Raw genomic sequence first — 17,881 nt, forward strand, 5'->3', positions numbered from 1 at the left:
TGGCAGTCCTTTTAGAAATGGATTACATAAACATATATTCAAAATATCTGGAGTTGCCTATAAAGATTTCCTGAAAACTACATCCAAAGCCAATTGTGGTTGCCCCTGTCCTCATAGGTAAAAGTCACTATTGTCAAATAATGCCTATTCTGTTGGTTGCCCATGTGCTGCCACACTCCTGATCTACAATAGATGAAGTTGGAAGAGCCCGCCCCAAAGGCTATCCCTCTGTGGTCGCCTCCTTCTATTGGCTGGATCAATGACAACTCACTCTGACTTCTTTTTATTCCACAGAAACTGTTGACACTGAGGTTGTCTAATTTATTTCATTGTCTAGCCACCCGTCCCACCTATGTAACTCTGAGTGATGGCTTACAACAAAAACAAGAGCAAGAGCACTAAAAATATAAATAAATGTAACAAACACACAAGCATATTACAACCACCATTAAAACTCAGTTAAACACTAAACATAAAGACCATCAGCAAGTGAATAAAAACCAGACATTCTATTCAGTGTAAGTATTGACAAGGTTCATTACTATTCTGAGACCCCGAGCATAGTGGCACATCTATGTCTTCAGGTGCTTCCTAAAGACTAGAAGGGCAAGGAGAAGTCTAAGTTCTGAGAATGATGTTCCAAGCAGCAGGCACCATGGCAGAAAAGTTTCTTTTTCTGGATCCTTCAGGTGACATTAGTTAGCAGACAGGATTTGTAACATGTCTGTGCAAAGGTCTTCCTGGACCCACAACTCTAGATAATCCACTTCATCCAGGATCCTTTGAAGATATTGTGAGACCATCTTCTCAACAATGTTCCCTAAAAGAGGAAGGTTGGATCCTGGATAATGTGTAATGTAGTTGGATTTAGCAAATATTTCTTGTGAAGTGGGATAACCAGCATCTCTTTAAGAGAGAGAGGGACAACCCTCTCTCTCAAGGATCAAACCCATCCCAGATAAAAGAGTAAGACTGCATCCTGGGTATCTCCAAAGAAGACTACACTAAATTTGGAGTCCAACTATGGTGGATCTGACCATGTTGGTCTAACAATTGCCTTGCATATTTTCTGTGTAGCCCTACAGATGGAACTTCTGGCTCCACCCTTACTGAGGAACACCCAAGTCTCCTTAAAAAGGGTTGCTGGACAGCTATCCACAGATGTAGTAAAGGTGGAGAAGTACTGCATAAACAGAGGGATAGAATCAAGATCACGTGAAGTGTTAATACCACTTTATAATGCCTTGGTAAGGCCACACTTGGAATACTGCATTCAGTTTTGGTCGCCATGATTTAAAAAAGATGTTGAGACTCTAGAAAGAGTGTAGAGAAGAGCAACAAAGATGATCAGGGGACTGGACTGCTAAAACATATGAAGAACGGTTGCAGGAACTGGGTATGTCTAGTTTAATGAAAAGAAAGACTGGGGAGATGATAGTAGTGTTCCAATATCTCAGGGGTTGCCACAAAGAAGAGGCAGTCAAGCTATTCTCCAAAGCACCTGAGGGTAGAACAAGAAGCAATGGGTGGAAACTAATCAAGGAGAGAAGCAACTTAGAACTAAGGAGAAATTTCCTGACAGTTAGAACAATTAATCAGTGAAACAACATGCTGCAGAAGCTGTGAATGCTCCAACACTGGAAATTTTTAAGAAGATGTTGGATAACCATTTGTCTGAAGTGATGTACGGTTTCCTGCCTAAGCAGGGGGTTGGACTAGAAGACCTCCAAGGTCACTTCCAACTTTGTTATTCTATTCTATTCTATTCTATTCTATTCTATTCTATTCTATTCTATTCTATTCTATTCTATTCTATTCTATTCTATTCTATTCTATTCGTTTCATCATTCTGACCGCCACAAAGTAGGCCTTAATAGTGGCTTTAATCTGTGTTTCGTTGAGTTCATATTTCCAGCAGTGTTCTAGGCATCTTTTCACCTGTTTTATCTTTCTCGGTTCCTTGGAAACCAAGGGGGACTGATGGAATCCATAACTGGAAAGATCCAATCATTGGCAGGATCCAATCTAAGACCTCAACATCCTCTTGTTCCAGGTTGCAATTGAGGCCTGTATCAGACCATTCAGCAGACCATCAGGGACAATCCAAGCTGCCTCCAAAACTTCAGGGTTGATTAGTCATCTTATGCTAGTTGACACTATCTGATCTTTGAAATGATGGTCATAATTGATTTTACCCATTGTACTTTTAACCTGTTTCATTTTTTAGGCCTTGTTTTTGTGAACTGCCATAAGTCCAGGGTCATCTGCTACAATGGCCACTGATTTCAAAATGACGGGAATGCCTGGCCAATCAAAGCCCCAGCCGTTTTCACATGTGTGAGATGTGTACTGTATGATATATGTCTGCTATATGAAGTCAGTGACTGTCACTGCTCTCTTTCATTTCTTTGGGACTCTTTCCTTGTGGCATTTCTTTCTTCTTTTTTTTTTTTTCTTCTATCAGGCTGCTACATATTCTGGATATTTTACAACACATCGATTCTTATTCATTTTATATTATTGTAGTTTATTTCTATCTGGGGTAAGATGCTTTGGACACATGCTGGAAAAATGTAAGCATTTAAAAGAAACTGAATAAGAAAATAAATATTATCGCAAAAGTCCCAGAACTAACCTACACCTTACATGGTTGCAATGAAAACAAGGTGAGGAGTAGAGAAACTATTTATGCCCTCTGGAGTTCTTTGGAAGAAAGACAAGGTATAAAAATAATAAATAAAATATTCCTCTTTCCTCCTTTTCCACAATATTTATTTATCCAAGCTATCAGTATTTTCGTGCTGTGCCACTAGATGGCACATGTGGATTTACAGAGAGAAAACAAATACAACATAGGCCCCAGGTTTGTCATAACCTCCACCTCTGATGTTGTTAGGTCTGCCTAAATGCCATTATTTGGTCCCTGTAGCCTCAGCTCATGTAACCAAGGCAGCCCAATGAAAAGTTACTTGAAGGCCTTTTACTGCCTGAGCTGAGAGACAAAATGGAGTGTTATTCCTACTCACGTACCTCACATCCTAGAAGCTGATTTAATGCATAATGCACCTTCTTCCACACTTGTGGGTGTAGTACCTACTTCATACCACCTGAGAGCAACAGGGAATCTTAACATATGTAGGAGAGTTCATAGAGCATATATGGCTCTATCATCCAATCTGCCCCTCTATTTGTTGCCTGGGATGGCCACCTCACTCTGTTGAATGATAGGGCTATCTCTGCTTGAGCGTCTGATAGTTCTTCTTCTACAAGTGCCACAAGGCCTAAGAGACAGTTCAAATGACAACCTGGAAGAGATTTCTTCAGTATAAAGGTAAAGGTAAAGGTTCCCCTCGCACATATGTGCTAGCCGTTCCAGACTCTAGGGGGTGGTCCTTATCTCCATTTCAAAGCCGAAGAGCCAGCGCTGTCCGAAGACGTCTCTGTGGTCATGTGGTCGGCATGACTAAACGCCAAAAGGCGCACGGAACGCTGTTACCTTCCCACCAAAGGTGGTCCCCATTTTTCTACTTGCATTTTTTGCGTGCTTTCGAACTGCTAGGTTGGCAGAAGCTGGGACAAGTAACGGGAGCTCACCCCGTTACACGGCACTAGGGATTCGAATCGCTGACCTTTTGATCGACAGGCTCAGTGTCTTATCCACAGAGCCATCCCCTTAGTATGTATTATCCCAATGTTTGATGCAAAGAAATAATATTTGTATCTGTGGTGGAATATCTCCTAATTTATAGCTATTCCTCTCTGTTTGCAGCAGGACAGTCAGAATCCAATGTATGAATGGGGCACAATACACAGTGATGGACAGAAGAGTTTGAGCTAATTTGAGGGTGCAGATAGGTAGTCCTTGATTTACAGCAGTTCATTTAGTGACCGTTTGAAGTTACCACAACCCTGAAAAGTGGCTTATGACAGTTTTTCACATTTATGACTTTTGCAACAACCCCATGGTCTCGTGATCAAAATTCAGATACTTGGCCACGGACTTATTTACAATGGTTGCAATGTCCTGGGGTCATGTGATGGCCTTTTGCAATCTTCTGACAAGCAACGTCAACGGGAAAGCCAGATTCACTTAACAACTGTGTTACTAACTTAACAACCGCATTGATTCACTTAATAATTGTGGCAAGAAAGGTCATACAATGGAGGGAAATTCACTTAACACTGTTATTCACTGTCTTGCTTAGCAGCAGAAAGTTTGGGCTTAGTTGTGGTTGAGGACAACCTATAAACACAAGGAAAGTTTTAGAAGGATATGGATCTGAAAACAATATTCTGAGACCCTGAAACAGGGGTGAAATGCTCCCGGTTCAGACTGGATCGCCCGATCTGGTAGCGATGGCGGTGGGTGGTTCGGAACCTGTAGCAGAAATCCCTGCCCTCCCCCCAGCCCAGCTGAGCCACGCAATCATCAGAGGCTTTTTTTTTTTTACTTTTAAAAGCATTTTTTCTACAAATGCTTTTAAAAGTAAAAAAAAAAGCCTCTGATGATTGCGCGGCTCAACTGGGATCGTCAGAGCCTTTTAAAAGCATTTTTTCTACAACCTCTTCGGCCGAAGAAGTTGTAGAAAAAATGCTTTTAAAAATAAAGTTGGCCACGCCCACCCAGTCACATTACCCCCCACCAAGCCATGCCCACAGAACCGGTAGTAACAAATTTTACATTTCACCACTGCCCTGAAATATATAAACCATTTATGCAAAAGCGAGGGAATTCTTGGCTATAAATGGTTATCTTAGGACCGCATTCCCAGAGACATTTATGGTTCCACTGATCATTACTGGGAAAGGAGGGTATAGAAATAAACCTACCTTCTCCAACCTAGTTCTCCCCAGGTGCAATAGGATTAGAATTCCAAGCCATGACTGAAGAGAACTTCAACACATCTTGAGGGGACCCAGTTTGAGAAGGATAAAAGCAACCAACCTCAGAATCCAGAGGCATAGAGAGGTCTTTTGTAACTAACCTAACAAAGAATCTAAGCTTTCCCAATTTCTGGCAATCCGCAGCCTGGGGCAAGCTTCAGTTTGAGTGATCACACATCCTATTTTAAGCCTCCTGAGCTACCCAGACTCCAGGTTTGATAAGAGTAACATTTTAACTACCCTAGTGCTCTTTTCTCTCACTTTTAAGAAGGCTTTGATTAGATCTGTCAACACTCATTTCCTGCTTCCCAGCCATGAAATCTGAAGTATCAATTAAACAGGATAGTCAAAGTGATGAATATGTATAATTCAAAGGCTCTACTTCTTGTCATCTATAGGTCACCTTTGATGAGTCTTAGTCTCTTAAGCTCTTTTTTTTCCCCTCCTTACCCCTCCTTCCTTTTTTAAAAAAACAAAGAAACCATCAAGTGGAAGAATAATCAGAATAAGACTGTTAACTCCTTTGGTATTTACTGAGCTTTTACTAGGCAGCTGTATACTTAAATTTCTGCAAATATTTGACGTAAAAAAAATAGACGTTAAAACACAACGCTTAAGAGTCATTGCTTGCAACAACCCCACCTCCTTTTTATTAAAGGAGGGGTTATTGTGATGTTGCATTGCAACTCTACCTGTTGGACAATCCAGAAGCAAAGCGCATACACATTGTGAAGCATGAGCTAATGGGATAGCTTGGATAGCGTTTTATTGCTCCACCACTCTCTCATACCTTCTCCCCACCCCATCCGCTACTGCATCTTATGAGTTCTCATTGCTTAGCAACCAGATCTCAGCTATTATTATTTTTTCTTCTTTGTGGGCAGAGTAAAATTGCTGGACTGGGATGTAATATCCAATGGTATCCCAACAGGCCTTTTCATAACAGCTTGGCTATCCAAAATCTTCCAACTGCTGAATGCCCCTAAGGAGTGCCAAGAGTCTTGGGATTATAATGGATAAAATAATATCTAATAAAGAAATATATGAACAAGCATTCCTCTGGTGGAGATCAAGTGATGCCATGCTTTGCAGAGAACTATCTTACTCTGAAAGAATAGTCCTCTATTTCAAGGTATCCTACTTTTGAAAGGCTGCCCAATCCAAGCTTAGTTTAAAAACAAACTCTATTAAGAAGGAGAGAACAGAGGATTTAAAGTCAACTATAGTGCACAACATGTAGACAATAGAGCAAGCAGGTTCACACTCAGATTGAACTCAGTCTTTCCCACCATTGGTGAAATTAGTTGTATTTCTCTTTGAATTGTAAGATTTTCTTACTATGTCTTCATTTGCACATATATGAACATGTCCAAATGTACACTATTTCTCTCTCTCTCTCTTCCTCTTTTTTGCCAACACTGTAAAGAACCACCCAAGAGCCATCTGATTTCCTTGTTACCATTTCTTCCCCTTCCATTCAGTTGTGTTTGGAGTCCCTGCAGTTTTCTTGGCAAGGTTTTTCAGAAGTAGCTTGCCATTTCATCCTTCCTGGGCAATGGTGGGATTCAAATTATTTATTACTGGTTCTGTGGGTGTGGCTTGGTGGGCGTGGCATGGCTTGGTGGGTGTGGCAGGGGAAGGATACTGTAAAATCTCCATTCCCACCCACTCCAGGGGAAGGTTACTGCAAAATCCCCATTTCCTCCTGATCAGCTGGGACTCGGGAGGCAGAGAATAGATGGGGGCGGGGCCAGTCAGAGGTGGTATTTACCAGTTCTCCGAGCTATTCAAAATTTCTGCTACCGGTTCTCCAGAACTGGTCAGAACCTACTTAATAACACCTCTGTTCCTGGGGCTGAGAAAAAGTGATGGCCAAGGATCATTCAGCTATCTTTGTGCCTAAAGTGGGACTAGAACTCACCATCTCCCAATTTCTAGCCTAATGCCTTAACTGCTACACCAAACAGACTCTTTACTATTTCTAAAATAATTTTAAGAATGTCAATTGTTTATTCATTTGCAATATATTTTGCACTGGTTTGTTAATCTGTATTTTTTTCTTTTTACTAATAATAATTGTATTATTCCTTTTTTAAATGTCAATTTGTTCTAAGTGCTCCATTAAAGAAATAGCAGAATATAATGCAATTTAATATAATTAATAATTTAATTGAAATATCTGATTTAACTGAAATACCAATCTCTTGAAATTATCTTTGACAGTTCATTTTATCTTTTTTGCTGAAGAAATGGAAAGAAAATAGCAATACAATATGGTTTAAGTTTCCTAAGTTAGTAATAAAAAATTATTCAGTTTGTATCTGCAGTTTTGTTTATTTACTGTAAATATAGTGAGCAAAGAAATCAGGTAGAACTTCATCCTTTCATAAAATATGCTATTATGTCATTAGAATAGAAAATTTCCAATAGCTTTGGGAAATAAATTATTACAAAATCCTATTCAAAAATTCTATTAAACTGATAAGTGGATAGGTTTTTTAAGCTATGAAAAAGGATTTTTTAAAATGTATTATCTAACCCAGCTTCTTATAAGTAGTACCTTCAGTATGAATTTGGAAGGAGTCACACTGGGAAGCTTGTATTAAAATAATATATTGCTTATAAGAAATGTTTTAGTATTAATACCTGAACACTCAACACTGCTGCACAACTAGATTTCCTACACATATGAATGAGATGGAATGAAGTTTTTATCTCAAAATTTTGTGTAATTCTATACACAATTCCAGTGATTCTGGTCATAATAAGAAAATAGTTACTTAGCAACAGAGTCAAACTTATCCCTTTTAATAAAATGTGTTAGTCTTAAAAGGTGCTACCAGACTCCTGGTTTTAGGTATCTCCTTTTGAAACTTGTCCTACTTTATCTACTTTTTACCATTTTTTTTACTTGGATTTTATCACGTTCCATCTCATTTGGTTTAATCATCAGAGATCAATCCATTTTTATATGTCCTATTCCAGGACTTTAGTTTTATGATTAGAATCCTTTTCCAGTTGTCTGCCAGTGGAGTTCTAAACTGGCTTTCATAAAATGCCTACTTAGTCCTTGATTTAACAACCATTCCTTCAAGGACTGTTTGAAAGTAGGTCGGTGCTGAAAAAAGTGACTTGCAACCGATTGTCATGCTTATGACTGTCACCGTCAGCCCTATGGCCATATGATCAAATGGGAGCTTGGCAACTGGCATGTATTTACAATGGCTACAGCATCCTAGGGTCACATGATCACAATTTGCAACCTTCCCAGCTGGCTTCCAACAAGCAAAGTCAATGAGGGAAACCAGATTTGCTTAACAATGTGATGCTTCATTTAACAACCAAGTCATTCACTTAACCACCATGGCAAAAAAGGTCAAAAAATTGGGCATGATTCACTTAACAACAGTTCACTTGGCAATGAAAGTTCTAGTCCCAATTGTGGCTGTAAGTCAAGGACTACCTGTATTCTCCAGGACTATCCTAGACATCTTCCTTTGACTAACATCTAACTTAGTGTACTCCAAATTAGTCAGATCTATAACTCCCGGCTCTGAGTTCTGGAGATTGTACTTCCAGCAGTGGGTCAAAAAAAGCTAATTGTAATTGTAAATCTGTAGCCAGTGGTGGGATTCAGCTGGTTTGGGCCAGTTCGGGCGAACCGGTTGTTAAATTTCTGGCTGGGCCCGCAGCTTCCCACCCCACCCCTTCCAGGAGTCCCCATGCGGGGACGCATGGAGGCCGAAAATGGGGCACCCGGAGGCAGCGAAGGGTGGCAATGGCGGCAATCTCTGCAGCCTGGAACAGCTGATAGGCGGTATTCTGGGAGGCCAATCCAACCGCCAATCAGCTGCTTGTGCTAAATCAGGCTGTGCTAAAGCTGACCAAGCTGTTTTCTGTTTGCTTCAAGGAGGTAAATTGCTGGGAGGCAGAGACAGATTTTTTATTTTCTTGTTTTCCACTCCAAAAGCTAGATGCGTCTTATACTTTGGAATGTCTTATAGTTCAAAAAAATACAATAATCAAAGAAGGAAAAAAAGGTTTGCTCTCCCAGTTATGTCGTAATTAAGAAATACATTATCTTACCTTGTCACAGAAAACTTTGATTTGGCAGAAGGCCCGATGAATGGGCTTATTGCTGCGATTATTGTAACTGTATGTGTCGATCTGAATCATCAAAGGAAGACCCTTGACTCCTTTTTGAGAAGAGAAGTCTGTGCTTAGGCAATTCACAGTGATGAAAATCTGATAGGGTTGAAAAACAGAGGTTTACACAGATACACTTTCCCACAAAGAACAACCTGCAAGCTCTATTTAATATTTAAAGTTCCATTTGGAGCTCCCCTTGAGAAACTTTCTTCCGTATAAACAGACATCAGTGTAAATTGCTTTACTTAACTATTACTTAATTTCAGTTCTTTCAATAAATGAAACTAATGGTTTGTTCAGCTCAGTTAAAATACCTGTTAGACAAGTGCAATGTTGGAATCAATAAAATTACAGTAGTAGAAGTCTCAGCCACAGAAATCAATATATGAACTGCTTCACCTCTGTCGTTCACAACAGTTTCTTGAAACTCATTGTTCCCCAAGGGGAACAAAACTGCAAAAATAGTCACCATCATCAACCTGCTGATGGTGCCTGCTGCCCTACAAAATTGTCAATTGTACATGAGGTTTTAAAACCAACTGAATAAACAATATTCATTCCCTCGCAGGACTTGAATAGTAATTAGACGTTTCAGGCCAGCTTGAGCTGCTTGGTGACATAGGTTTTATTATCACAAGATTTGGAATTGTTCAGTGTTGCATTAGAAAATATATATGTATTTCTGTGGATAATTCTCTGTTGTTTTATTAAATGTTGTCTACTAATGCCCCATTAGCACATGAACCTATGTCTAGGTCAGCAGTTTGCAATCTTTCTGTGACAGATGGCAAATATACCTTTAGAACAGGGGTGTCCAACTCAAGGCCCATGGGCCAGATCCAGCCTGCGGGGTGCTTACATCTGGCCCACGAGGCTGTCCTGGAAACAGTGAAGGACCAGCCCATGGTGCCTCTGCCAGAAAAAATGGAGCTCAGGAGGGCCACGCGCAGCCCTCCTGAGCACCATTTTTGCTGGCAGAGGGTTGCAGGAGGCTGTCATGGCCGAAAACGGAGATCAGGAGCCCGTTTTCACTGGCAGAGCGCTCGGGCCACCACAGGCGCCCCGACATGAGTGATGTCAAGCTGTCCATGCCCATCCCGACCCCCTGAGGTCAAACACAATCCTGATGTGGCCCTCAATGAAATCAAGTTTGACACCCCTGCTTTAGAAAAATATAATGGCAGCCAATTTCTAAAAGGAGGGCAGAATCAGTGCCAAAACTAAATAAAAATCTAAATCAAGTACTTAAATATAATAAATGTATACATACGTATATATACATATATATATATATATATATATATATATATATATATATATATATATATATATATGTATATGTATATGTATATGTATATGTATATGTATATGTATATGTATATGTATATGTATATGTATATGTATATGTATATGTATGTATATGTATATATATATATCTTTTAGCCAGATTTTTCCTACATAACCAAGGTTTTTCTGCAGCCCTTCCACATCCACTCGATTCTGGGCTACAGTTCTGGAAGAACTTTGGTGCTGACCTATAACATGTTCTCAAATTTAATAACAAAACAAATCATTGTATAAGGTTCCTCTTATCAATAATCTTAAAACCAAAAATTCTTATGACAACAGAAAACAGCAGAAGAATCCTTAAAAGTAAAAGATGAATTTTAAAAATTTTAACAAATGCTGCTAAGAGCTCCATGACTTGATATGAGTCCTCAAACAGATTATTCCAGAACTGTACTGTTGCGAAAAAGACTCTGCTTCTTCTGACTTGATAATCTAATCTTGGGAAATGATGATACTCTGAGAATATTGACTTTCGCTATGACTTCTGTAATGAGTTCCTCAGAGGGAAAAGGTTATATGTTCCTGTAGGATGCATCTTTGCGTGAAAAATGATTTCAGATCTAATCTTGGCAACTTTAGGTAGGACTGAGAAGTAAACAAAGTCATTCGATAACACAAGCCAGACTAATTCCATATGCTAAGGGAATTCGAGACAAAATATGCTGGTTATATACAATGAAGAACCCATCTTAAAACCATTGTTCATTTAGCCAAGTATTGTCTACAATGAATAAGATTGGTTGATAAACTACTCTGAGTTTGAACTCATGACAGAGCACATTGTATAAACCAAGCCACTCACGGTTTACTGAACACATTGTTAAACAAACCATGGCTTAATTCTGGGGACAATTTATAGCCCTAATAAAATATGTGGTCTATAATCCTTTATTTGTGGCTCCCAGGGGCTTCCTCTGGAAAACTAAAAAAGCATTTGAAGGCAAGTAATTCATAAAAATTAAGGTAGACTTAACATAATTTAAAAAGCAAATAATTTCCCACCAAATATCTAGAAAATTTTTTGTTCTTAGCCTTAATGCAATGTTGTCTTTTGATTTGCGACTGTAGGTACATACTCTATCAAATAAATCTTAATTTCTAATTATTTTATAGATGTATCAATGTCAATTTTCTTGGCAAAAATACAAAAGTCATTTTCTATTTCCTCCTTCTGAAATATTTTTCAATTTTCCAGACTGGCCAACAGGGCTATTAAAATAGTAATCAAGTATGACCCTTAAATTTTGAGATCAATCATGATTGACTAAATGCTGGGACCTGTTTAAACACTATTCCCATTAGTCTTTCCAGAAATGTTAAACACAGCTCTGGGCTATAAAAAGTTATTCATCACTGGCTTATTGCAATGCATTAGGCAGCTTTCAGTTTTCCATGGAGTTTAATCCTGATACCGTCTATCAGTTCAAGTATTGATAATGCTGAGATAATACAATCAACTCATGCAACCTTTTCCTGGACACTCTCACTGTTGTTGAATTCATTCACAAAAAGAAGACTAAAGGAAAAGGGAGTTTGGTTAATGGACTACAAGATGAAAAAGCTTTGCACAGAGAATTTAGCAGCAATCATCTGATCACCAGGTAGATAGTACTGCCCAGTAATTTAGGGTGAAGTCAGCTTAGCTTGTTTACTTGACCGAACTAAAAGCAAGGCGGCATTTCTATTCTTGATGGTATCTCAGGACTATGCTTACGAACTACACGGTTGAACTTTAACTGCTATGAAAGTTGCTGGGAAAAACATGACAGATTCAGATTAAGCAATGAGCAGCGCTACCCGTCTTAATATAAACTCCTTCAGGCATCTTCGGTACACAGAATTTAGAAAATGTATGAAAGGGGGTGGCACAGGGGTGGATTCTACTTACCTTTACTACCGGTTCGCAACAGGAGCACGCACTTGTGCTTGCTTTGTGCGCATGCACTTCTGTGCATGTGCCGATCGTACCTTATGACGTCCAGGTGGGTGGGCAGAGCCTCCCGACACTTTTACTACCGGTTCTCAAGAACCGGACAGAACCAGGAGCAACCCACCACTGGAGGCGCAGTGTTATTCTATTGCCCCCATCCTTGATGTCTTCCACAGCACTATTGTCTGTCTATTGATAACTGTTGATAAGCATCATTATGCATCTCTAACAGTGGATGCAATGCAGAATAATATTCCTTTTGTTAGCAGAAATTTAGTCACTGGATTCTCAAAAAAAAAAAAAAAAAAAAAAAGAACACCTCCAGAAAATATGACATATCATGTTTTTGAAGTTCAGGTTTTCCCCCAGTATTTTCAAAGTATCCTGAGGTGGGGGGAAGGGAGAATAGAGAAAATATGAGTCCAGTTTCCTCCCTTAATTGGACTCAAAAATTTAAAAATGTAAGTTTTATTGCTTTTCTATCGTCAAATCTACTTCAGAGGTAACACCATGTCTGTACATCGCAAAGTGGATTAGTTCTAACAAGTGCTTTGCTGATTCCTGACATTAAAAGACTACAGTGCAAAACTGATTTATACAAGACCTTTGGAGGTTATAAGCTGGGAAGACTGAATTAAAGAAATAAATTCAGTTGTAGTAAATTATATTGACAGAGATGTACAGAAGAAGAGGGATGATGCAATGTATGGTATACAGATTATCATTCAGAAAGATAGAATATTCCTCTTCTGACACTACATACCATATATCAGGTCTCTTAAACAATCAAGAGAGGCACGTGTGATGATGTGTGCTTGTCATATTAGTATTAATGTCATGTTCTTCCTTATAGCACACAAAAGAAAGTGGAATAGAAAAAAAGTGGGGGGAATCAATGATTTTTGGAAAGGTTTCATGCTTAGTACACCATCCAATTACCCTCCTTCTGAATCCACACTGGGAAGATTTATATTTAATTATGGAAAGGCAATTTGCAAGCATGTGAAATCAGCATTACTCAATTCCCTTAGTCTGTTTTTAATTTTTGTTTAGCTTTGTGGTTTGGATGACAGTGCTGCAGTGGCAATTGCTTCTGAAAAATGAACAACCCATCATCAATTATCTGGAAAATAAATATTATTTCAGCAACACCCTGGTATCATTTGCTTTCATAGGGATCTTTTTTACTCCAGCAACAAGGAGTTCAAGAGAGAAGAGTAGATTTATGGTACCATATGCTATATGGATGCTACGGAACGAGAGAAGTTTGAAGGAAAAGCAATAGAGATCGCAAAAGCATATTATTTTGCTAAACAAGTACACCGGGATGGAGTAAAGCATTGTACTTACTGCCTAGAGATCATGAGTAAAGATTGAGTAAAGGAAGAATAAAGCTTGCAAACATGACTCTTGAATTATCGTGTATCTTATCACAAATGCTATAATCAATTACAGGTAGCCTTCGACTACAACCATTCATTTAGCGTCCATTCAAAGTTCTAATGGCACTGAAAAAAGCGACTTACAACTGGTCCTCACACTTACAACTGCCACAACATCCCTGAAGTCACATCATCAGATTTTGGGTACTTGGCAACCATTATGTATTTATAACGGTTGCAGAGTTACACATCACACAAATCCCATGGTGATTGCAGGGGTGAATGGTCGGTGAAGACGAGGAGGAGGAGCTGCCTTCTGTGATGGATCCAAGAGCATGCAGGGCAGACAAGAAACAAGAGCAATGGAGATCTGCCAGATTACTTGGGAGAAGGCCCTGCCCGTTTTGATGGTGTGCACCGGAAAACTATTTATCACAGCAAACAAAGAGAGCTGTTGCTGGGAACAACGTGTTTGGTTTCTGGCTGTGTCTGTGTGTGTTTGTTCCTGGTGCTTCCTGCTCAACTTTGGAAACTTTGAACTTCTCTTGTCAATTGAGCTCTTGAGGGTGTACTTCAATTTGGCCTGGTGGACTAAGTTTGTTTGGTGGACGTTTTTGTTGGAGCAACTTTCCATTGTTTTATGGACTATTGGCCATTGCCTTGTGGACTAACCTTGGCCTGATTGTGGCTGGAGTTATTTGGGACAGTTCTGAGGCTGGGTGAAGGGAATAGTTGGGGAACATTAATAAACTCTCTAAACCACACTTACATGTGTTTGTGTGAGTGGGGCAGCATATTTGATTGCCATTTGCAGTTTTCCCTGCCAGGTTCTAACAAGAAAAGTCAATGGGGGAAACTGGATTTGCTCAAGACCATGTGATTCGCTTCCTGACCATGGCAGAAACAGATGTAAAATCAGCACAGACATGTGATGACTCACTTAAGGACAGCAGCACTTAGTGATGGGAGTTCTGGTCCCAATTGTGGTCATTAAGTTAAGAACAACCTGCTTGTGCAAACATTTTTGGTCTAGGGTTTTTTTGAGTTTGAAAGCTCTACTTTTTCTGTGAGTAGAATAGGTGGGCCAGAAGGAAATAGAACAGGTGGGCCAAAAGGAAAAAAAAAACCTACAGAAGTTTCAATTAAATTGAAACAATACATAAATATGATGACTAATCTCCAGGCATGTATTTCATAACTCCTGTTACAATAAGAATTACAATTTGGTAACTACTCTTGGCTATCTACAGGGTTAAAACTTAGAACCAAAATGCATGCATAGGTCTCAAAAAGTGCTGCACGGAAAAAGTTTCAGTGAGCTTTTGGCCTGGAGCAGACTGGGCAGAAAGGAGTAGCACAATCCATCCAGCAGCCAATAGAAGAGTATGGAGATGGCCTTGAAGATGATATTCAATCACCGTTAAGTAAGTACCAGCTTAGTAACTAGTGTTGGTACCAGCATCTAGTAAATTCTCAGAAGTTTACTGAGGACCAGTATCATATTCTCAAGACTTGGTAATATTTTGTACCTCACCAAAATCTAGTAACCCTTAGCAGCTTGCAAACTATACAGTTTAATAACAATTAAAGTATCTAGGCTACACTCTGAAACAAATAACATAAATAATGGGGAAAAAAAGTATTTTTTTTCAAAGTGGCACAGTGCTTAAATTAAGATTCTTCAGATGCCCATGTTTATAGTTTTACAAAATTGCTATGGAGGACTAGGTGACTCTCCTACACTGGCAACAGAGGTGATTGGAATATATCTCCCCTCCCACCCATCTTTGGTAGGTAGGAATGACGGCAGTTATAGTCCAGTACATTCAGGAGACACCAAAGGCATAGAGCAGTAATGGCAAACCTTTTTGGCACCGGATCGCATATGCACATGCTAGAGCGCCGGAAACATAAAGATAAGTTGGCTGGTGCGCCAGCACACGCATGCGCACTGGCCAGCTGCTGTTCGCGTGTGCCAGAAACCCGAAGATCAGCTGGCTGGCACATGCCTGTTTTTTGGGCATTTTTGGGCATTTTTGGAGGCGTTTTCAAGCTGATTTTGGGGCTGTTTTCTGGGCCATTTTCCAGGCCGTTTTTGGCTGTTTTTTGGGCCATATTCTAGCATGCCAGAGCCTGTGAAGACCAGCTGGCTGGTGCACATGTGCGAAGACCAAAAGAGCTGCTGGCGATGGCGTGCGTGCCCACAGAGAGGGCTCTGCGTGTCACCTCTGGCACCCATGCCATAGGTTCACCATCACGGGCATAGAGAGTGGTTTAGGAAGAGAAGCTTTCTCATTCCATTCAGACTAGGTCAGTGTTGGCAAACCTTTTTGGCGCCGAGTGCCGAAATGGGAGCATGCACACATGGGGGAGCGCCGGAAACTGGAAGAGCAGCTCCCCGGCACTCATGCACCAGAAACCAGAAGATCAGTTTCCTGGCACATATTGCGCCCACTGGAAAGCTGAGCTTCTGGTTTCCAGCATGTGCACGCATGCCAGTCACCTGGTTTTCCGGTTTCCGGCACGCATGCGCACGCAAAGACCAGTTGGCCAGTGTACATGCCTCACTGTAAACTGGAAGCTCAGCTTCCTGGCATGCACATGCACACCAGGAGCTGCTCTTTTGGTTTCCGGCACTCCTGAGTGCGGGAAGACTAGCTGGCTAGCACACATGCACTTGGCCGAACCCAGAAGAGCAACTGGCGATGGCTGGCGTGCCCAGAGAGATGGCTCTGTGTGCCACTTCCGGCATGCGTGCCATAGGTTCACCATCACGGGACTATGTGCTTATTTCCTCCAACAATGTTTCCTCTAGTGCTCATCCTCTCATCTCGCCTCCCTTTAGCTGGAGTTTGATTGGAACTGAATCAAGAAATTTATCAGAACCACACCTGCATAACATTTCCTAGAAGCTTCTCATGCATGCTCTAATAAAGTTTTATGAAGACCTGCACAGAACTCTCCTTAAAATTATACTTGAACACCAAGAAACCATATAATCAAAACTTGTTTCACAGGAAGAAGGAAGTTTTAGTTTAAAATATTCCAAAGTAGTAAGTAAAATAAAAGTAAAATCTACATAACTACTAAGAATGGTGGTGATGCAAAAAGCTCTTGATTTAAGTACAGGTAGTCCTCAACTTATGACCATTCGTTCAGTGACTGTTTGAAGTTATGACGGCATTAAAAAAAGTGACTTATGACTGGTTCTAATGGACATTGCAGCATTCCCGAGGTCAAATGATCAAAATTTGAGTGCTTAACAACTGGCATATATTTATGACAGTTGCAGTATCCCAGGGTCACATGACTGACATTTGCATATCTTCCCAGGGGTCTCCCAACAAACAAAGTCAATGGGGGAAAGCCAGATTCGTTTAACGGCCACATGATTCAGTTAACAACTTCAGTGATTTGCTTAACCACCATGGAAAAAAGTTTGCAAAATTAGCGCTACTCACTTAAACCTTGCTTAGTAATAGATATTCTGATCCCAATTGCGGTCATAAGTCAAGGACCATCTGTAATACATTTATCTTTGGGTCATATTGCTAGAAAATTGTCTGAATGTATAGCACCATCAAAACTTGTCGATGTGCGGACCCAACTGCATTTTTCCAGAGAGGAAGAGGTTGTCTCATTGGTATGACATTAACCAAGAACTCCCCTTCTCAAGTGATCATCAAATGCAGCAGGGGACACACCCTGGTTGCGATTAGGAGAAGTCTCTTTTAAGGGCACAACACAGGAAACAAATATTTGGAAGCAGATAACAGATCCTAGATAAAGTGAACAATCTAAGATCAAGTATTTTCTTGTTCTGCTGAATACAGTCATCCAGCTCATGGTTTATTCAATTATCTAGTTTTAGCCAAACAGATGCAGAAGTAGAAGATCCTGCAAAGCTATTGACAGCCACACGGAATAATAAAAGGCACAAGAGAGAAATACCACAATTTCTGCCAGTGAACTAATGTAGGTTAGCTTCCCATGACCCCTCTCCTCCCCCCCCCTTTTCCTGAGATATAAGAGGAAGGGAAAGAAAACACTGTCAGGTTTTGATTATTCCATTATTAAAGCCAATATCAAAATTACCAGGTCTGTTTCCTGACCTGGTCCACCTCAAAGGGCTGATACCAATAATGTCCACAGACTCTGAAGACTTGTCTAGTATAAGACAGCTAGT

General features: G+C 40.1%; 1 protein-coding gene across 1 annotated transcript in view; it reads right to left on the bottom strand.

The window, feature by feature from the left end:
* Nucleotides 1–17,881, bottom strand: part of GRHL2 (grainyhead like transcription factor 2) — a 62,534-nt gene that overhangs the window by 20,893 nt on the left and 23,760 nt on the right. The window contains exon 8 of the mRNA XM_070940980.1: nucleotides 8,971–9,129. Coding sequence (XP_070797081.1) covers nucleotides 8,971–9,129 — 159 coding nt within the window. The remainder of the gene's footprint in view (nucleotides 1–8,970; nucleotides 9,130–17,881) is intronic.

Source organism: Pituophis catenifer, unplaced genomic scaffold (genome assembly GCF_029215685.1).
Source record: "Pituophis catenifer annectens isolate HBS135680 unplaced genomic scaffold, rPitCat1.0.hap2 SCAF_3, whole genome shotgun sequence".
NCBI lineage: Eukaryota > Metazoa > Chordata > Lepidosauria > Squamata > Colubridae > Pituophis > Pituophis catenifer.